The following is a 23,029-nucleotide window of genomic DNA, read 5'->3' as shown; positions in this document are numbered from 1 at the left end:
GAACTCTGTAGGGATGTTGTCGAGTCCGGCAGCTTTCCCTTGGCGCATATGTTTTAGTGTTACACTAAACTCTTCGAAGGTTGATGGAAGAGACATCAATAGATGGGGTGGATGCTGTGGCACGTTCCTGAGGAACACACACACACACACACACACATATATATAAATAAATATATATATATTAGTGATGAGACGATTCCAAAACTTTTCCCGATTCCGATTCCCTTTAAATCTATAAGTATTTGGCTATATCGTTGTTTTATTACTAGGGCTAGGACAACAGCATATTATTTTCATTGTTTTGACTCTCGAGTGTGTATCTATTGATATCTTATATTTTTTATACAGAATGACACGGTTCTCGGTTTATTAACTATGTTGGATATATACTCGAGAATCAAAAATATGAAAAGAATATGCTGTTCTCATGGCCCTGTTTATTACTAAGTTTTGATTACTGTAAAAACCCATGCGCATATATTTCTGCAAACATAAGAATACACTTGTAGGAATGATGATCGATAGATTTTAGTTTTCTTAAATAAATAAATAATAATCGTTTTATGGAAACTTAAGTTAACAAAAACAAAAACACACACAAAAATGTCGTTTTCGAATTGGAAATCAGGCACGCCTTTTTCTATTCTGATACCCTCAAATGTTCCGATCTACGATATATTGAAAATATCACACACACACACACACACACACACACACACACACACACACACACACACACACACATACATATATATATATATGTATATGTGTGGATGTGTGTGTGGTCTATATATATATGTGTGTGTCTGATCCATATAGATATATACATCTGTGCGTGTGTGTTTGCTCGTGCGCGCGCGTGTGTGTGATCTATCTATATATGCATTGATTGAAAGAAGTAAAGACGATATTTTCAGTCTTATAACTTATTTTTATTAAATCAATCTGGTAACTGGAAGAAAGTACGAACCAATAAGCGCTACAGCAATTCAATCACCTGCCTTATCCTGCGTGTCATGAGGGACACGAACAAGATTAACGTAGACAGAAACTTTATACAATCTACCAATACATGAAGCACACCGGATATGCATCGATCACGACGGATCAGGATGACCAACACATTAAACTAAGAAGATAAAGGGACCGTTATTGATAGAAGAGGCGTGCCGATATTCTATCTCATCGAGTAATAGCGCGCAAGGCAGTCAAATTCAATTTAAAATAAAACAGCATGTCACGTTTCTGAATTTTGGAGATGATGATTGATTATTTGTATAACTAGAACCCAAGTTTGCTCAGCTGGGCAAACTTGAGTGCTTGTACCGGAAAAATATCCAGTAAATAAAACGTTGTTTATAAATCGTTATTTTTTTCATTTTTTTTTTTTTTTGCATTCCCATACGCCAAACATGGATATAAATATCACTAAAACATCTGCTGGGTCATAAGCTTCATTTTGGTACCTTACTTGCCTGGATGGGTTGCTTGTAGGCTGAGATAAACCGTGTCACACACACACACACACACACACACACACACACACACACACACAGTAAATCGAACTTTGTAAGGGAGATAATAAATTCCGGTGAAAAATATCCAGTAAATAAAACGTTGTTTAGTAAATCGTTATTTTTTGCATTTTTTTTGCGTTACATACACCAAACATGGATATAAATATCACTAAAACATCACCTGGGTCATAAGCTTCATTTCGGTACCTTACTTGCCTGGGTGAGTTGCCTGTAGGCTGAGATAAACTCCGTCAAACACACAGACAGAAAGACAGTATGAACATTTATAATAAGATTTAATTTCTAAGTTGGTATAGCATGGAAGTTAACACAAACATTAATTATAAATAATATGTAAATATCTTTGTTTGTGAATAAACAAACAAATCGAGAAATGTAAAGGTGGCAGCCAAATGGTTATATAATTAGGCATTTGAGGAGGTCGTTTAAGATCACCGATCCCATGCGTAAGAGAGTAGAACTGCCGATTATCAATTTGATGGCTGTATGTTCGAACTCTGGTTCTGGATGGGTGATAGTCTAGCTGCACTGAAAGGCTGTGGCGCAGTGAAGTAGTTTGTCCGTGGATTAATACCATATTAAATTGGCGTTATATATATCTATATCTATCTATCTATCTATCTATCTATCTATCTATCTATCTATCTCTCTATATTTATACACACACACACACACACACACACACATATATATATATATATATATATATATATATATATATATATAAAGCAGCAAATTCAACAACAAGTAGAAAGAGAAGAGAGATTTAAACAAGCATTTGAAGAAAAAATGCTTCAACAACAGAAACGCTTCGAGGAAATATTGATGAAAACACAGGAGGAACAAAGAAAAATTCTGGAGGCGACACAGTTAACTAAAGCGAACGATAATCATAACGCATTTTCTCAAACAGCTGTGTGGGCCGCTATTGAAAATTTCAATTATAATCTAGAAGATGATGCCACTTTCCTCCAGTACTATAGACGATATGAGGATATTTTATTTCAGATTATAGTACCTGGTCAGACGCGAAAAATGTTAGCCTTTTGCTAAGAAAATTGAGAACAGCCGAGCATACAAAGTTCGTGAATTTTATTCTCACAAAAAGACCAGTGAGTTCAGCTTCCAAGAAACAGTTACGCTACTTACAGAACTGTTTTCTGCAAAAACGTCTCTTTTCCATAAGCGATATAAATGTATGAATGTTACTTGAAGAGAGGAAGACGACTACACTACTTATGCAAATATAGTGAACAAGCATTGCGATGATTTTAAACTCGAGGAATTATCATCATATAATTTTAAATGTTTAATATTTGTGCAAGGGCTGGTCTTAAATAAAGACGCTGAAATCAGGCGTCGTGTTTTAAATAAACTCGAAAACGAACCGAATATAAAACTACAGAACTTAGCGGAAGACTGTGAACAATTTATTGCGTTGAAACAAGACAGTCGTGACATAGAAGAAAGCGAAGTGTCGCATATTAAAAAGATCCATCAAAATAAAAATTCGACTTCAAAAAATACCCAGAGACAGAAACAGGGAACAGATCCATCTGGACCATGCTGGAGGTGTGGAAATAAACAAAAGCAAGAATTTTTGTAATGCGAAAATCGAACAACCTCTTTGGAACTGATCTGTTCGAAAAGTTTAGACTATGGGATCTGCCTTTAAGCTCATTTTGCCAATACGTTGACGATTCGAAGAGAATTTCCCAGACGTATTTTCAGGCGGTTTGGGAAGGTGTACAAAAGCGGTAGCAAAATTTGACGTAAAAGTAAATGAACAGCCAGTGTTCAGAAAGAAATGAAATGTTCCATACGCCGCTATAGAACAGATAGACGATGAATTAGAAAGACTCGAAAACATGGGTGTCATCGAAAAAAATAATCACAGTGAGTGGGCTGCACCAACGGTTTACATCAAAAAGAAGAGTAAGGAGATTTGGGTTTACGCCGACTTCGCGGCAGGCTTAAACAGGGCATTACAAGATAACCATTATCCTCTTCCGAGCCCTGAAGAGATTTTGCGAAACTGAGTGGAGGGAAATATTTTTCTAAAATCGACCTCAGTGACGCGTACTTACAAGTTCCAGTCGATGAGGAATGTTCAAAGCTGCTATATATTGATACCCATAAGGAATTTTACAAGTTTAACAGACTTTCTCTTGGGGCCAAAATCGCCCCTGCGATTTTTCAGCAAATTATGGACATTATGTTAAATGGGTTGGATTTCGCAGTAGGGTACCTGGACGATGTGTTAATGAAAAGCGCTAGCAAAGAACAAGACAAAGCTCATGTAAACCAAGTATTCAAAAGGATCCAGGATTATGGATTTAAAGTAAAACAGGAAAAATGTACATTTTTCACGGAGAAAATAAAATACTTGGGGCAAATCATCGATAAACATGGGAGAAGGTCGGATCCAGATAGATCGAATGCAATAAAGAATATGCCTGCTCCAGAAAATATTGCGTCTTTACAAAGTTTCTTAGGTTTGGCAAATTACTACAATGTATTTGTGCCAAATATGCATAAACTAAGGTCGCCTTTAAATGAACTGTTAAGGAAAGACCAAAAATGGGTCTGGACGCAAGAGTGTGAAGAAGCATTTCGGGAAATTAAAGAAACTTTAACGCCTGACTTGTTTCTGGCACATTATAATCTCAAGCGTGAAATTATAGTTGCAAGCAATGCCAGCTCCTAGGGCATAGGAGCTGGCATTTTACACAAAATGGATGATGGAAAAGTGAACCCATAGCAAGAAAAAACAAAAAACATTGTAATAAATAAATAAATTGTAATAAATAGTAAATATATATAATAAAAAATTACTTAGGACTTCTAAACAGTCATGGCTGACAGAATAAGAGGATACTGCCATCACGGATTAAATGAAGGGCTCCGTTGGAAATTGCGTGCAGATTCCTGAGTTTGAAAGAAATATTCCCGAGTTCAACAAGATTTACCTGGAGAAGGTCGGAGGTTATATCAACTAAAACGTTGCGAAAATAACACTGAAGATGAGAACAGTAATCCGTGGAATAAGTCCTTCACAATTGTGTTCCGTGTATCGCCCGCACAGAGGATGGGATCTTCAACTTCCGGAACAGTTTCACTTACAACTGAATTAACTAAATACTTTATACGTTACGCCACGGCTCCTTGTGCACAATTTAAGAAAAAGTTTTGAGAGTCTTAAGCTTTTTCCTGATTCTTAAACGGAATATCACTGAAGATGAAGACAGCAGTCGAAAGGATTCCAATAATACAATAATCTTCATCTTTGTTTTCGACAATATGAGTTGTTTGGTATCCGTTGTCAACTCATCCATATTAAATCAATATCAAGAGTACCTGGTATCTTTCCACTTAGAAGAGTATTGTATAATGTGGCAAAAGCTATGAAAATGAGGGCTTACCGTTCAAACGACCTAGGTGTGAATGTGTGCTTTATCATCGCTGCGAAGCTAGGATAAGAAAATAATTCCAAGATGGCGCCGACAACGTTTTGTAATGGTATGATCTCGGAAACTCTCGCAAAATCTCGTGCATATATGCAAATCAGTTGGTATTCGACAACTATAAATTCAGGTTGTTTTGGAAGGCAAGGCGGGATGAAAAAATGGCCAGTTGGTAATTGTGTACACTGGATTGTGTTGGTGGCGTGTAACCATGTCTGTGTGTGTACTGATCGAACCGCTTTCCTGTCACTTGCACATTGGACTTTGAATTGGTCTACATTGGACTTGCACATTGGACTTTGAATTTGTTTAGATTGGACTTCAACTTCAAGCTATTTCGGTAAATATCTCCGGTATGGACAAGTTCGACCTGAAATTGATCCCAGAATTTGACGGCTCCCCGGACGGACCTTCAGTAGTCGAATGGCTAGAGAAAGCCGAACACGTTTGCTGGTTGTGCAAGATAAAGAACCCAGCTATAGTCATCCCGCTTAGGCTCACCAAGTGGGTCTATGCCGTGTATCAGCAGCTCGGGGATGACGCGACTATGGAACAAATTAAAGAGGCATTGTACGGAGCATTTGGAGCGGACCCTTTTGTTGCCTGGCGGCAATGTTCTGGACAACGGCTTGGGCCAGGGGAGACAGTGGATGTCTATCTGGCCGACCTGAAGAAGCTTGCCACCCCCTTCGGGGGTGCAAGTGACCGTATACTGGCGTGCGCCTTCCTGTCTGGACTCCCGGAAAGTGCCAGTCGACTGCTGTAGGCGTCATCGAGGCTCAATGAGCTTGGATTAGGGGAGCTATTGGCTAGAGCCCGAAACATCATGAAGGACGACGAGGAGCCAGTCTCGGCGGCATTGGAATCGCCTGTAGAGGGCCGACGATGCTATAATGTGGCGGCCCCAACCACTTCGCCAGGGATTGTAGAAGTGACGTGAAGCGCACCCCGGATTATGGAGCACAGAAGCAGGTGCATTGTTACCATTGTAGCAAGCCAGGCCATTTAGCTCAGGTGTCCGGGAAACGAGCAGGGGGAGGAAGCCGCGGCACCAACACTCTCCCCAAAGCGGCTGTGAACAAGGCGCTCCCTGAAGTAATCATGAATGTTGACGGGTGCAAACGCTCAGCGCTGGTTGATACCGGGTGCACCCAAACCCTAATACGCAAGGGATGTTACACTGCATAGAAGGAGCGGAAGGTCTCGGTACTAACCATTGGCAGAGGTTCGCTGATGTGTAGTGGGGTGAGCGAGGTCTACATAAGCATTGGCAGTGGCCCCCCGGTGGCTGTGAGGGCGTTGGTGGTCGACGGGGAACTACTGGGGTACGACCTTCTTCTTGGAATAGATTCCATTACATGGCTGGGGGGAATCACCATAAACGGCGCCGGTGATATAAGCTTCTCCCAACTTTAGACACCGGTCTGCGCAGTCATCACTCTTGATGAACCCGACTTTCACGCAAAATACGACAGGGGCACGAACGCCTGGACTGTGTCCTGAAAGTGGTCGGGTGACCAGCCACCAGTGTCCCTGCGGAATCGGCTGACAGAGTATCCTCCTCCCGCACATCTTAGGGGTCAGTACGAGGCAGAGCTCCAGGTTTGGAAGGACAATGGCTGGCTGGTCCCGTACCCGGAAAACGAACTTGGGCCCCCAAAGTGGTTGATTCCCTTGATGGCTATCAGGCAGGAGAACAAACAAAAAGTCCGACCTATCATGGACTATCAGGAACTTTACGAGCATGTTGACCCGCACACGGCGGGTACAGACGTCTGTGCACACAAAGTGAGAGAGTGGCGGCAACAAGGGGCGGATGCAGCAATATTGGATTTGCGAAAAGCTTACTTGCAGATACGTGTCGAAAAATCGCTGTGGCCGTACCAGACGGTCAAGATTAAAGGGACACGTTATTGCTTGATGAGGCTAGGGTTCAGCCTGAACGTGGCCCCAAACATCATGACGGCAATCATGCAGGCGATCCGCCGTCAGGGCGAAGCCGTGCAACAAGCGACATCGTAATATATCGATGACATCTACGTGAACGAGAGCCTCATTCCTGCACAGAAGGTTAAAGAACACTTCCAAAGCTTCGGGCTAATGTGCAAGGAGCCGGAGCGACTGCAAGATGGAACAAAGGTGCTTGGCCTGTGCGTGAGCGGCAGCGCAGATGGATTCAGCAGGGGAAGAGGTGGTGACGTCCCGGAAGTCCCAACTAGCGTCACGCGTCGGTGCGTCTTCTCCATCTGTGGGAAACTGGTGGGCCACTTCCCCGTGTGTGGGTGGCTCCGGGTGGCGGTGGCGGCCATAAAGCGACGAGCGTCTTCCATGTCAACCAGGTGGGACGATGAGCTGCGCGACCCCGCCCTGCGGAAAATGCTAGAGGAGACTTTGGCCAGAGTCTCTGAGGACGATCTGGTGCGAGGGAAATGGTGCATCGACGGGAGCGAGTTTACGGTTTGGGTGGACGCCAGCTTGCTCACCCTCGGTGTTGCTCTGGTGGTCAACGGATCTATCGTGGAAGATGTCTGTTGGCTTCGGCCAGAAAATGACGCCAGGCACATCAACCTGGCTGAACTCGATTCCACAGTGAAGGGGGTCAAACTGGTACTACCGTGGCAGGCCAGAGTCCTACACATCGTTACAGATTCCACATGTGTGTATCGGTGGACGACCGATTCCTTGAGTGGAAAGGCACGATTGGCGACGAAGGCATCAGGCGAAATGCACATACGGAGGCCGCTTGCTACCCTAACTGAAACCATCGAGGAATACAACCTGGTCGTAGATGTGACGCTAGTACAGTCCTCTCAGAATCGCGTGGATCGGCTGACCAGAGTGCCGTGCTGTTGGCTGGACCTGCCGAAAGAAATGGAAGAACCGGCACCTGTGAACTGCGCCGCGGTGGGGCGTCGATTCAAACCAGACCATGTTGCTGATGTCCATTGCCAGAGTGGGAACCCCGGTGTAAACCAAACTCTCTACTTCGCTAGACTGATCGACCCCTGTGTGTCAAGGAAGGAGGTAGAATCAGTGGTGAGGAGTTGTGAAACCTGCAAGTCGATCGATCCGGCGCCTGCCCGGTGGAAGAAGGGAAAACTGAGCGTAAAGAACAATTGGGACAGGCTCGCGGTGGACGTGACCCACCACAATGGCGGGGATTTTTTTACGATGATTGACTGTGGACCGTCTAGGTTTGCGTTCTGGCGGCCACTGCGCCAACAGGACGCGGCCGCCGTTGTCCGGGAACTGGAAAGTGTCTTCCTTGAGCATGGCCCTCCTTCCGAAATACTGACCGACAACGGCACCGCTTTTGCTAGCGGGCAGTTCAAGCAGTTCACAGACGGCTGGGGTGTATGGTTACGATTTCGGTGCACCCATGTGCCTAGTGGGAACGTGATCGTGGAATGGAACCACCGGGCCATCAAGACCATTGCAGCTAGGAAGGGGTGTACAGTGCCTGAAGCGCTATACTGGTACAACGTCAGCCCTAAGGATGATGTCTCGCCCTCTACTGCGCCGGGTGAGGCGCTGCACCGGTACTATGTCAGGGTGAAAGGGTTAGAGGCCAGCCCTTTACCCGAGTCAGAGTTGACACGAGATAGTATCAAAGTGGGAGACGTTGTCTGGGTTAAGAACCCCCGTGGCAAATGCACCACGCGCTATGAAACCGGGCATGTTACCGAGGTGATCAGCCGCAAGCCGTGTGGATTGATGGGGTGCCCCGACACATCAGGGACCTGCGATCGGCATCACAGGCGCAGCCGCCGCTCGGTGACGAAATTGAAACGAGTTCCACGACCAGTGAACCATCATTCTGGTATACTCCGGCTTCATCAGACGATGACAGCACTGAAATTAGCAGCCTCCGGTTCACTGATCCTCAGACCGCGGACGGGAGCTCAACTGAAGACGAGGCTCCCTGTCTGCCCCTCCATAGAAGCACCCGAAGAAGGAGGTCGCCCCCTCCCTACCCCCTTTGTGATAATGATATCAGGGGGGGGAGTGTGGCGAAAGCTGTGAAAATGAGGGCTTACTGTTCAAACGACCTAGGTGTGCGTGTGTGCTTTGTCATCGCTGCGAAGCTAGGATAAGAAAAGAATTCCAAGATGGCGCCGACGGCGTTTTGTAATGGTATGATCTCGGAAACTCTCGCAAAATCTCGTGCATATATGCAAATCAGTTGGTCTTCGACAACTATAAATTCAGGTCGTTTTGGAAGGCAAGGCGGGAGGAAAGAACGGCCGGTTGGTAATTGTGTACGCTGGATTGTGTTGGTGGCGTCTCACCGTTTCTGTGTGTGTGTACTGATCGAACTGCTTTCCTGTCACTTGCACATTGGACTTTGAATTGGTTTACATTGGACTTGTACCATTGGACTTTGAATTTGTTTAGATTGGACTTCAACTTCATATAACAAGAATAGAGTACAGCAACACTCCTTAATCTATATATCTATAAAAGTGAAAATGTCTGTGTGTGTGTGTCTGTTTACATTTCCCTACCAAATAACTCTATCAATTTTTGGTCTAGAGACTCGAAATTGCTTTTTACAAACACATCACCACTTATCAAGGCCAAGAGGCTACTCGAGGATGAGGGTTAAAGAGTGTACAGTAGATAATTGGGCAATAAAGTAATGGTTAGTAATGGAAATTTGTTAATTTATATGGAACTTATGTTGAAATTTTAGATATAGGTTACTTGGACATGGATCTAACTTTATAATTTAATTTGAACCCAAAACAATAAATGGTAAGGGATCATAATTGGGGTCGAAGTTAAAATAAAACTAACCTCTGCGATCTCTACGAAATTACTTAGCCAAGTTTTGGTCTAAACATTTGAAATTTTACAAGAAGGGTATTCAGAAATAGGGCAAGTTATGAACAGTATTATACTTTTAGATCCATTGCATAACGAAGGCCCCAGAGTCATTGTTGGAGAGGATATGTAACATTTTCATCTTAGTGTACTTTTGAACATGTGCGTTTTTGCTAGTGAATGATCAAGAAACAAATCAATAAAACACAAGTCTTTTTACATACGTGCACGGTCGCTGGTCTTTCATTCTATTGATCGTTGCTTTTCTATGTGTGGGCTGTGATCGCCCTGCGGTTGTCGATTTTCTATTTAACTTCTCATTTAACTACTCATGCAAATACAAAGGAGACATGCTGCCTTTCAAAAAAAATATTAGAGAGAGGGGGGAGAATGGGAGAGTTTGTTCATGGATTCTAGAGACTATCTAGGCTAAAATTAACTCTTTCTTATTCTGCTAAGTGGGAAATGAGAGAGACGCAGACGGGCAAAATCTCGAAAACACTCACTTAGATTCTCTCTATATTATCAGACACACGTCGCCTGTCTCGCTTTCTGACTCTGACTGATTTTTGAACGCCCTTTAGCTTGTCTCCTGGAATATCTTCTTATATTTCGACATCTGCATTTCTAGCGCATTTTTGTCGAAAAACGTGACTTTCAATCTCCTGCTACAATAACACCAGGTTATTCTGACATATACTTATGTAACTCCAACCGATATTCATGCTAATTAACATAAACGCTACTTACATAACATGTATAACAGATACACAGAGATAATATACATGACAGATATATGATTCATATTTTTAAAAAATGATGCCGTAGCACTGATAGAATTCAAACCCGACACGACACGTCGACCTTATAAACACTGCACAATGTCACTGTAAATTAATGTATTACTTGAAAAAAAACTGAAATTAATTAAATTTATTGACTTTCACTCAGTGTCAAACATTGAGAATGTAAGTTTGAAAACCTCTCGTCCGCACTCTGTTACACAACTTCTCTAGATTATAAAAAAAAAGTTAGGAGTTTGAATACCTCTGTATTCTATGTGTAACATGATGTAATATCTATATTTATAAATGTTGGTTTATCCTTCGGTGTTGTATACTTTCTTTGTATCAGACCGAAACCAATATAGTAAAACATGCGGAAATTGTGAACTCTCCATTTATTACAAAAATGCGCACTAAACAGACACACACATACAGGGATGTACGCACATATAGAGATACACACATGTACATACATATATTTGTAAAGGCCTTCCTTCACTCATAAAATATATAGAAATAACAGGGATACACTTATATATCAACTAGTATCCACTTTGAAAAAAAATATGAGATTCTGCGAAGCTGCGTTATGGTGATTATTCTGCTATTCTTATTTTTGGTAAGGAATAAAATATGCCACAGTTCATGTTATTGTTAGATTATTATTAAAAACAAAAGCCAGGAATTCGAACATCTAAATAATCTGTAACATGATAAGATATATCTATACGTGTCGGTTGGTCTCTCGGGGAGGGTGTACTTTTATTTTTCCAAGACCAAAACCAATTATAAGACATTATGTTTTCAGGATGTTTTTGGCACAAATGATTGGCAGTTTAAACAATGGACATTTCTATTCTGGCATTTTTTGTTGCTAACACGATAAGGTCTACTATATTTTGGTGGGAAGATGAAACAAAAGAATTTCAATTAACGAAGCCAGAGGTCATAATCAATCAACAAACGAACATGATATTGTACTAATAATGTCAACGTTGCTTAGTGTAAGAGTCGATATCGATTATTAAAAAATTTATAAAGGCAAGTAAATGGTAACAAATGAAGAATCATAATAATATGTAGATGTGTTAATTTTTTTTTACATGGTAGCCACCACTTATCAAGGCCCGGAAGCCACCCGGGGATAAGGGTTATTGCGTGTACAGTAAAAAATGGGATAGTATCGTAGTACTCGTTAATATTGTAGATTTGATAAAGTGTCTTACTTAAGGGGGCGGTTCATCAAGAATTTGTTTATGCTGGAGTTGAAGACATCCAAGTTGTAGTCCGGAGGGAAACAGGCAAACGGAAGAGAGTTCCACAGGCGTGCACTTCTAAGAAAGCAGCTTTGTTCATGGAATTTACGTTTTGGTTTTGGCAAATATAAAGAGTGGGGGAAATTATTGACAGTAGTTTCAGCTAGACGAGTGTTTATCGTCAAAGATTGGCGAGGGGGTACCAGAGATTGGAGATCAGACGAGCACTTGCCATGGAAATAACGATAAAACAAAGACAGGCTCTAACGTCTCTTCTGTTGGGATAGAGATTGCAGCGAAGAGAAAAGGACATCCCCCACTAAGCCACGAAGTCTATTTTGTACTCTGTCAAGGCAGGATAGGCTTTTTTTTAGCAGCTCCTGCCCAGATGTGGATGCAGCACTTCATCCTTTGACGTACTTGACTTTTATATAGATGTTCGATTGAATGTAAAATTAACAGTTTCAAATTTATTATTTTTCACTCTATCCCCCCCTTATTCTCCGTCTCTCTCCTGCTTTCTATTCCTTTTCTAGTAATACAAACTTTAACTTTATGAAGACAAAATATACATCAATGAATTAAATATTAACATTTCTTTTCAGTTTAAATGTGGGAAAAAGTTTTAACAAAATGACTGCTTATTATATGTATATTAATACCCGAATTCGCTTCGACCGTTATCCTCCTGATCATACTTTAAAATAAAAATGGAATATTCGAAATCGCACCAACCGTTATCATACTGGATTCCCTTGGTATGAAAATGAATTATTCTAAAATGCCCAATAAACAATTATTTTAAATGAATAAATCAGCTAATGTACAGTCGGTGCAGATCACAATACTAATAAGTTATTTACCGTCAGCCAGTGTATGGTGAGTGCAAGTTAGAATACTAATACGTTAGTTATCGTAAGCTAGTGTCTGGTGGGTGCAGGTCACAATCCTAAAATATAATTTATCACCAGCCAGTATATGGTGGGTGCAGGTCACAATACTAATAAGTCATTTATCACCAGCCAGTGTCTGGTGTGTGCAGATCACGAGACTTATAAGCCAGTTGTCGCCAGCCAGTGTATGTTGGGTGCAGGTCACAACGCTAATAAGTTAGTTATCGCCCGCTAGTCTGGATTATTCCGACTACTTCTGTTCTGATCCTGAGTGTATGACTTTTTGATTTCATATGTATTTTGCCAAATTCGGAATTCTTTCTGCCAATTCGGGAATCTGCACGAAATGTCCACAAGAACCCGTGGTTTAGTGGATAACATACTTGATAAAATTCAGTTATAAGTTACATTCTTTATGAGGTTGGAGGCTCAATCCTCAGTGCGTGTCCATCCATCCAGCGCGGTCGTAGCCGAGATTGAATTCACTACGCGAGTTTGTAGTGCAATTCAAATCTTGTCGGTAGCTGAATACTTGATGCGTCTCCAGGGCTATCAAGGGTATTTATTATCGTGATGACATCACTAGATGCGGTGCCTACCACGGCTTAAGAGAGTCCCATTTACGCTCGAGAGAAGTATAGACCACGCTAGTTTCTCAACCTGGTATTTTACTTCACGGTACATACAGCGCCTCGCTTTCCCGAATGGTCACCGATCTGGTACTGGCCAGGCTAAACGTTGCTTAACTTCAGTAATCTGACGAGAACCAGTGTGTAAACGTGATTGTGTCGTATATGATATCCGATGCATCAGTGCGTGTACTATATGCAATATTATACGTAATATACTATATGGAATTGGTATGTTGTTGACGTAGTTAAAATATCTATGATTTCACTAAGGCAAAAGTGATCAACGTTGGTACAATTTAAAGTTTGTACTATATAATTTAATCGCATAGAATGGCAGTTGCACATGCGCATAGGTAACGTCGTCGTTTTCACTACATTGACTTATGGATCCGTGCTCTGATATGTCTTTGCTTGCCTTACGCATAGGAAGATACGACCAAAGGGCAACGAATCAAGATGCGTACTTCTGGATGTTAGCTGAGTTCCAGCCTTAATACTGTTTGTTGCAGTGGGGTGTGATAGATGAATAGGCATTAACAAAAATTTTGTTCTACTTAATGTTGTCAGGGAGCCAAAAAATTGTCATTATCAACATCATTTCTCTTCATACTTTGATTTTAACCGTGCTTTTGAAAATAAATGCAGTTACAGTATAAAAATTAAGAAAACATAGCTATAGTAAATACATTACATTTTTTTTTTCGACACATTAAAGCGAGAGAGAGAAGATTGAACGGGGTAAAAAGAGAATTTCAGGAGAAGGATGGAACCAGGGGCGAGGGGAAGAGGGGTAAATAAAGAGACGGATAGAGAGAGACGGAGGAGCGGAAGATTTAATCATCATCATCATTATCATATCATATGAATCCGCGAGGTAAAATACCAGGTTGAGAAACTGGCACGGTCTATCCTTCTCTCAAGGGCAGATGGCACTCTCTTAAGCTGTAGAAGGCACGCCATCTAGTGATGGCGTCACGATAAGAAACACCCTTGATAGCCCTGGCGAAGCATCAAGTATTCAGACACCGACAAGATTTGAATTACACTACAAACTCGTATAGTGAGTTCAATTGTTTTATTTAAGTGACTTTAATCAATAAATCGGAAGATAAGTTGAAAAATAATGAAAATATATGTCATTATTTTTACTGTACATACTTTATGCTAATATATATGAGAAAATAGCATAACATGGCATAAAATGGCATCAGAGACAGCAGCCATTTTGTTTTTGAAGTTTTGAGGTGAGGATGTATTATTCCATACTAGTTCCACATAGTGCATTAACCCTTCGTGAACTGGGTTTTCAAAATTACCCAGAACAACAATGAGGTTCACACGGACCACATTATTTTGAGACAGATAAATCCATAACGTATGCATTCAAAATTGCCAACCTTTACAATATGTGTTATGAAATTCTATACCGTTTTTTGTATACATTGTAAATTTGTTTCCATTATATGTGCGTAAGAAATGAAAAATATTGAAAAACGCCTTTATTTGAAAATATTACATTGTTATAGACAAACAGGGTGACCTAACGATGCCCGAGGTCGAACGAGAATCTATGAGCCTTCCACACTCCCAATCCTTTTATTGCCAGGTAAATCGGTTAAATCGACTATTTTTCAAACAACTCGATTGATTGCCTGTTCTAGTTAGGGACCACCGTGGGACAACTTCACTTGCCTCTACGCAGTGACTTACGCTACACATTGGCTTCCACATTGCACTGTAGAGAATCTACTGTTGATTTTATAAAACCAGTTAATATAATGGCTCGAATAAACCTTTAAAATGAAAATAAAAATCAGGCATCATGGTTCAATTATGCTCTTAACAGAAACCGTTTTTAAAATGCGCTCCTGTCTTACCAAAATATTTGCTGCTGATTTGATACGACAGTCCGTTCTGTTTGTGCGGCAATAAAACTTCTCAAATTCATTTGTGATGTTCGGTTGCATAATTGTTATCTTTGGTCAAGATATGAGCTTTCTGTCTTTAATCAGATTTGTTCAATTATCGATTTTCGACTCCGATACAAAACTTATCTAAAAACACTCCCAGATATACGAAGTTCATTTGTGTGAAATTTTAAAATAATCAGCCCAACCTTTCCGAGATTCATAAGAGATGAACTAGCATACGGACACACAGACAAAGTAACCTTTATATATAAGTAGAAGATTAATATTGCATTGCCACTAAATTAATGCAAACAAAAATGACAACTTTTTGACATGTAGATTATGCAAAATAATATTTGAAAACAAACTTTTTAGAATTGCACCAAATAGACAGAAATTAAAGATATGTAAGCCTGATAAAATTTCTAAGGACCTTAAAGGTATATTTTGGCTGTAATTTAATTCAAATTAATTACACCAAACAGTTAATACTTGTAGAATATCCATAAACCTTTTGATAATTAAATCCAATGAATATGGATATTTTTCGTTTCTGAATTTTGGAGATGAAGATTGGTTATTCGTATAATTTGGATTCTTCAGACTACCGTTCTCACCTTGAGTGTCATTTTCAAAACGTTTCGATCGTTCACAACTAGAAATAAAATCGATTTAAAGATCCCAAAAATCGCAATAAAACTGTCCACAAGAACCCAAGGCGCAGTGGTTAGAGTACTTGGAAAAATCAATTGTAAAAGTGATTCTTTTTTAAGGTCAAAGGTTCAATTCTTAGTGTGGGTATCGAAAAATACAATTGCGAATTACTGAGGACTTCTATAGAATCATGGTTGATGGAACAAGAGCATTTCAACCTCGTGAAATAAATAAAAGGTTCCGTTCGAAATTTCATCCAAATTTCCCGAGTTCAACAGAAACATTGCCAAGTTGATCAGATACTCCTGAAGAAGGTCGGAAGTTGTGAAAATGATACTGAAGATGAGAAGAAATAATACGAAAGATATTTAATACTATCTCTAGGACTTCACCAGTCCTGGAAGGGTAAATAACCATTTTTTTTTTCTTTCTATTAACTGAAAGTATAACGTTTTCATTTGAATTTTTGAAAAATTTTCGTGTCAGTTTGTTCAAGCTGGGGATGGGGCATCTTACCGGATGCCAAACATTCATCGGCTTACTCAAATATTCCAACCGAACGATTTTTTTAAAAGATTCTGACCGTTCCTTTAAGTGCAATTGTTTGAATCTCTTTTGCACTTGATTCACCGGGTATATTTCCCAAATAGCTTTTGAAATTCTTTTTCATGAGTCCAGTTGCCTCTATAATAACTGGAATTATAGAGATCTTTTTAAGTTTCTATTTTCTTTTCATGTCATACGTAAAACCTTGGTAGTTCCTTATCATTTCCTATTAAGCTATTGTTTTATTATCTGCTATGTATAAAGAAAGCAACGTTTGCAAAACATTGGAGCTGGTCCAGAATCTCTACGTTATCCTCCATGCGAAAGATATATACGTCATTCCTTTCCTAAGTGACTTATTAGAAGAGAACGCTTTTAAAAACTTCAAATATGTCCATCAGATTCTAATGAAATTCAAACAATATGTATGAAGCAATATTTCAGGAAGTTTTCCAACATTTCGTCTTCTTCCGATCATAAAAGCCGCTAAACCGGGTGAGATTATAACATGAGCAGTGGATATTAGCGATTCGCAATCTATCCTAGCAATGTTAGTTTTTCGTTCTAGTAATAGATATATAGAGAGTGAAACGATAAAGTTGTTGCCCTAAAGAAAACAACGCTACAGCTTTAGTTAAAAAAAATATTTAAAAAATCAATTCAGGTAATTTTATTATATAGTAGAGCTGACATCTATTCAATGGAGCCGCCTTCAGCCTCAATCACCGCCTCGATACAAGGCTGTAACTGGGAACATACCCTTTCCACAAGCGCCGACGGGAGCTCGGCGAATAATCGGTGGATGGCGGCGATCAGGCGTGCTTAGGTATTGTGGGAGGTCATGTTGGTGATGTTTCAACATATGATTAAGCCTGGGTCTCTTTTGACTTATAGGCCGATGCAGAGTTCTGCTACAACACTCAGGGTCAGCCAGCGGCCACCTGATTACACTAGGGGATCATCGCACTCTTCAGCACATCCAGGTACACTTTGGTGTTGTCTTTTAAGCCGACTCCGAAGATGTGAGGGGGCATGCTGTGGCGCTTACTTGAAACCATACCAAAGACTGTAACCGTGACCGGAAACTTTGTTGAGCTGTGTTTTCAAGCGTTGAATTGTCCGGATTTGCATTTTGAAGGGTGCTAGCAATGGTCTTGTTGTCATATCTTGGATTGGTAGAGAGCATGAGTTGTACAACGGCGCATCTCCGATCTCGCTCGTTGAACATTGTGTCATTTTCAGACATGATAGAAGGCTCCTAGCGCCCTGGGGATTTGTGCAGAACTGGTCAGCTAGTAGATGTTTTGCCACAAAATAAGAAAACCGGTTTTTATCAAACGGAAATGGAATAATGTTGTCCTTTCTATGGCTACACTTTTATTTTTTATTTTTATTTTTTTTATTATTACATTTTCACTCCAAACAAGGCAAATTGCCACTTTGGTGTAGGGGCTACTATCAGGGGCAACAACTACTGGGTACTATGTAGGTATTTGGGCAGCAAGATGTCGGTTCACGTTACATTTGAACTTCTGCACGTCAGTACAGTTAGGGAAGCAGGGACCTGGAATGGAATTCCAAAGTCTAGTGGTTCTGGGGAAGAAACTACTGGAGTAGAAAGATCTTTTACATCTAGGGATCTCTACAGTGTGGGGTGTTATTTAGCAGCCTGTCGGGGTTTTCGATGGTGTTCACGTCGTGGGGGCATAAGTGCTTGCAGTTCATCAGAGTATTCACCATTAAAATACTTGTAGAACAGGCAGAGGGATGCAACATTTCGTCGATGGGACAGAGGCTGAAGCTTAGATTCCAGTTCAGGGTCTATCAGATTTGCGACCCTCTTTTGAACCTTGTCTAGGAGCAAGAGACTAGTAGCAGATGCACTAGCCCAAATATGACAACAATACTCCATACATGGGCGAATGGTGGCCTTATAGAGGTACAGGATACTTTCGGGTATTAGTAGTTTTCTAGCACGGTAGAGAGAGCCCACCTTCCTTGCAGCGGCCCTGGCATTGCCTTCAATGTAATTGTTCCAACTCATGTTTCCTGTGAACGTTAGGCCAAGGAGTTTGAAAGATGTACTCTCAGATAAAGAGTCTCTGTCCATTGCTATAGGTGGGAGAGAAAGTTTCTTGTAATTATTGAATGAAACTAGTTTAATCTTGGCGGCATTGACGTGACCATCCATTTTTGTCCCCATTCCACTACAGATTGGAGGTCATCCTCTAGTGTTTCTACCATTTCTTTACATATGTGCTCATTTGTTTTCCTGTCGTGCCTGTTATAGAGTGTGGTGTCATCAGCATATATACCCATCGCAGAGGCAAGTTTGTCGGGGAGGTCATTTATGAATATCAGGAACAGTAGAGGTCCAAGGATAGACCCCTGGGGCACTTCCGCATCTATATCATATTGGATTTTTCTCTTATTTAAGAAGGATTTAATTATGTACAGTATTCTACCAGTGATACCGTATGATCTAATTTTCCTTAGGAGACCCTCATGCCATACCCTGTCAAAAGCCTTATATATATCTAGAGCTACCGCTCTGCCCTCCCACGCTTTGTCTAGTTAATGGTATATACGTTCTGAGAGTACAGTTAGGATGTCTGCTGTGAAATCGGCTTGTCTAAATCCATATTGTTGGTCAGTCAGAAGTTTAGCATCTGTAAGGTGATTGACTAGAGCATGGTTAATTAAGGTCTCAAATATTTTCGCAAAAAGTGGGAGGAGGCTAATGGGGCGATAATTTAATGGGTCAGTTCTTTCGTCAGAATTCTTGAATACTGGTACCACAGAAGCAGTTTTCCAACAGCCCGGAAGCAAGATTCATTAAGGCATTTGTTGTAGAGTTTGGAGAGAACTGGAGCTACTTCGGCTGAGCACTTTTTTAATAGCACAGCTGGGATGAGATCGGGTCCACATGCATTTGAAGTGTCAAGGTTTTTTATGATAACATGCACCTGAGCAGGGGTGATTTTCAGATCGCCTAGTGTGGCGTCTGTCCGCATAGAAAATTCAGGTAGTGGGTGGTTGGAAGGGTCCAGTGTGGAGTTTGAGGCAAACCGACTGGCAAGCATGTTAGCCTTCTCGGTTGCTGAGCAAACAACCTCGTGATTTTTGGCTAGTGGAGGAATTGTTGATTGCCCATTATTTACTACACTGTTGTAGATTTTCCAGAAGTTACGAGTTCCTAGTTTTTGTGCGTTTTTTAGTGGTTTCCGTAAATTCTCTCTTAGCTGTCGCTATTTTTTCTTAACGTTAATTCTAGCTTCTATGTACTTCTGTCTGTTTGAACTGGACTTATGTCGGTTAAATCTGCGGTATGCATGCTGCCTTTGAGCAATGGCAGTTGCGCAAGTTGAAGTAAACCATTGGGGAGAGTGTGGCTTGCTATAAAATTTCCGCATGGGAACATGCGCTTCCATTGCAGTTTTGAACCATTCGGTGGTCTCGTTTTCGCACTTTTTTATGGTTTTATCCTGTAATTCGAAGTCGTTAATCGAGTTTTATCAAATCTATTTAAAAAGCCCCATCTAAATAGAAATATTGTGAAGAGAATCCATAAATCACAATTCAAACTATATTATTTTTCTATATGGAGAAAGAATTTGATCCTTAAAGTTATCTGCTTTCTTAAAGACATTCTGAACAGGGGGTTTCTACCCTGGATAAATCAGATGATATCGCAAACAAGAAATTCAAAATAGAGTATGCCACCGAAAGCGGCTAGGACAGGCACATTTTTCCCATCCATAGTAATTCTTTCAGATGTAAAAGTGTTGATCAATCATTTTATATTGTTGATATCCATAGAATCGTTTTCGTCCAATTTATTTCTTCATGTTTGTGCCATGTAACTACAAACCACATCAAATACATGCAGGATTAAATAAATATTAAGAAAATATTTTTGGTGATCAAATACTAAGTAGTTTCATTATTCATATTTCTTGAGAATTGTTATTTCAGACGTCAATATTTCTTGCTTAAATTGCTTTTCTTATTGTTTAAACAGATCAATATTTATTCGATCACCTCCACTCATAATTTAAAAGTTCGTACGAGGAAATAATAGAAATAATTCACATCTGAATTCATCATTTTTCTATATGGTCAAAACTACATTTACTTTTTAATTACGTCCGTTGTATATATATATATATATATATATATATATATATATATATATATATATATATATATATATATGAAATAAAATGGAGGTGGAAGGACCTGGATACTCAACGTCAATGACCATCCCTCTTGAAGAAGCCCGCATAAATCGGGCGAAACGTTGAGTATCCAGGTCCTTCCACCTCCATTTTATTTCATATCGTCGGATTTAATCCAGCTCAACAATCATATATATATATATATATATATATATAATAAGAATTACAGTTACGTTTACCAAAATTATCCAAGATGGCAAAACTAAAGTAAACTATAAATATTAAATAATTAATATTCATAAAGTAATATCAACCAGATGTAAAAGCTCGATAAAACCAAATAGGAGATAATAAAACATATTAAAAACCACTTTGAAAAAGAGTTTAAAACATATTTAATTTTAAAAAGGAAAAACTAAATAAGTGGATAGTCCTTAATCCGCGGAGTTTCGAAAAAATACTTCTCTTCTCATAACAGGGTAGGATTTAGCAAAATGCGGGATCGGATATTGCTTGCAAAAGTATTAAATGAAACTACAAGTAAGTTATAGATCTTACTTGATAACAAAAATTGAGGCAGAGAGAATAGGGTGCATAAAAAAGTGATTTCACGTGAATGGACAGTCTGGTGAAGGGTAAAATATCCAATGACGGTAAAATTCAAAGATGCAGAATCCAAGAGGGTACAACAAAACAATTAAAAAATTACATAACTTCTTTAATAGCTTTGGCCTTTCTATAATTATCGAACCGAACAAAAAACTTCAAATTTTCTAGACATTACACTTACTCTTAACACCGAGCTTAAAGCCACTATCACACACCCAACCTTACGCTTTTATACGTCCATAAATCTTCTAACCACCCCAACTCAATTATAAAATCTATAGTACTATCCGCCTCTAGAAGAATTTCTACTCTTTCTGCCGATAAAAAAAAACAAAACTTTTAATTAAAATGCTACTTTCTTCAATAATGCCTTAAGGAACTCAGGACAGAATGAAAAGATTAAATACAACCATTAAGCTTCTCCTGCTGGCCGCCTTAAATCTGCAATCACACACAATATTTAGTGTTTCCTTTTTAAAATTAAATATGTTTTTAACTCTTTTTCAAGTGTTTTAAACATGTTTTATTAACTACTTGTTCTCTCTCTCTCCTCTCTCTCTCTCTCTCTCTCTCTCTCTCTCTCTCTATATATATATATATATATATATATATATATATATACATACAAAAATATATATATATTTATATATGTATACACACACGCATATCTATATATATATCGTTATACACACACACACAAACACACACATATATATATATATATAGAGAGAGAGAGAGAGAGAGAGAGGAGAGAGAGAGAGAGAGGAGAGAGAGAAAGAGAAAAAAAGAAAGGTAGATAGATAGTCTGAGGTTATTGTTTTTCAAAGGTTAAGTAACCAATGAAGTTTAACGAGATTAATACAAGAGTGCTCAATACCAAAGTAGAGCAGAGTATACTCTTTATTTGGTTTGGCATAAGCAGTAATATAAGCATGTTGCTACACAGTCATGGGCATGTTTCGGTCAGCTATTTACCAGTAACTAATAAACTCTTCATGCGATACAGCTTATACAAAAAACAAAGCCAGCAAACTTTGCTCTTTTACAAGATGTATCGCCTGAAGAGATCTCTAGTTACTGGTAACTTACTGACCGAAGCATGCTTATGACTGTGTAGCAACATATTACAGCTTATGTAAAACAAATAGTGTGAATATATATATATATATATATATATATATATATATATATATATATATATATATATATATATATATATATATATATATATAGTTAATTTACAGATGTGTCATAGCGGCAGCCGAACAGCGTAACAGTTAAAAGGGCCGACTGTCATCTAGGCGGTCGAGTTTCAAATCGTGGCTTGAGGTAGTTGCTTGTCTAGCCGCGCTCATGAGCTGTGATATAGCGGTACGATACTGTATGACTATATATATATATATATATATATATATATATATATATATATATATATATATATATATATATATATATTTGTGTACGTGTGCGTGTAATAGTTTTACTGTTTTTATTTCCTAGATGTAAATCCACTGAAACTTTTGTGTTTCAAAAATTCAAATTAAAACGTTATACTTTCAGTTATAGAAAGAAAAAAAAATGGTTATTTACCCTTCCAGGACTGGTGAGGTCCTAGAGATAGTATTAAATATCTTTCGTTATTTAACGAGAAAAATACAATTCGTATTATTTATTCTCATCTTCAGTATCATTTTCACAACTTCCGACCTTCTTCAGGAGTATCTTATCAACTTGGCAATG

The 23,029-nt window shown here is 39.4% G+C and overlaps 1 protein-coding gene across 1 annotated transcript; it reads left to right on the top strand.

The window, feature by feature from the left end:
* Positions 1-7,330: 7,330 nt before the first annotated feature.
* Positions 7,331-17,447, top strand: LOC145263031 (uncharacterized). Its single transcript, XM_080119863.1, has 3 exons — positions 7,331-8,960; positions 14,919-14,998; positions 17,397-17,447. Exons 1-3 carry the CDS (start codon positions 7,331-7,333, stop codon positions 17,445-17,447), a joined length of 1,761 nt encoding a protein of 586 aa, XP_079975989.1.
* The last annotated feature ends 5,582 nt before the right edge of the window (positions 17,448-23,029 follow it).

This window comes from Euprymna scolopes, chromosome 38 (genome assembly GCF_053919585.1).
Source record: "Euprymna scolopes isolate OS-2025 chromosome 38, ASM5391958v1, whole genome shotgun sequence".
Lineage (NCBI taxonomy): Eukaryota > Metazoa > Mollusca > Cephalopoda > Sepiida > Sepiolidae > Euprymna > Euprymna scolopes.
The sequence above is the reverse complement of the archived record's forward strand: the minus strand, read 5'-3'. Positions and strand labels throughout refer to the sequence as shown.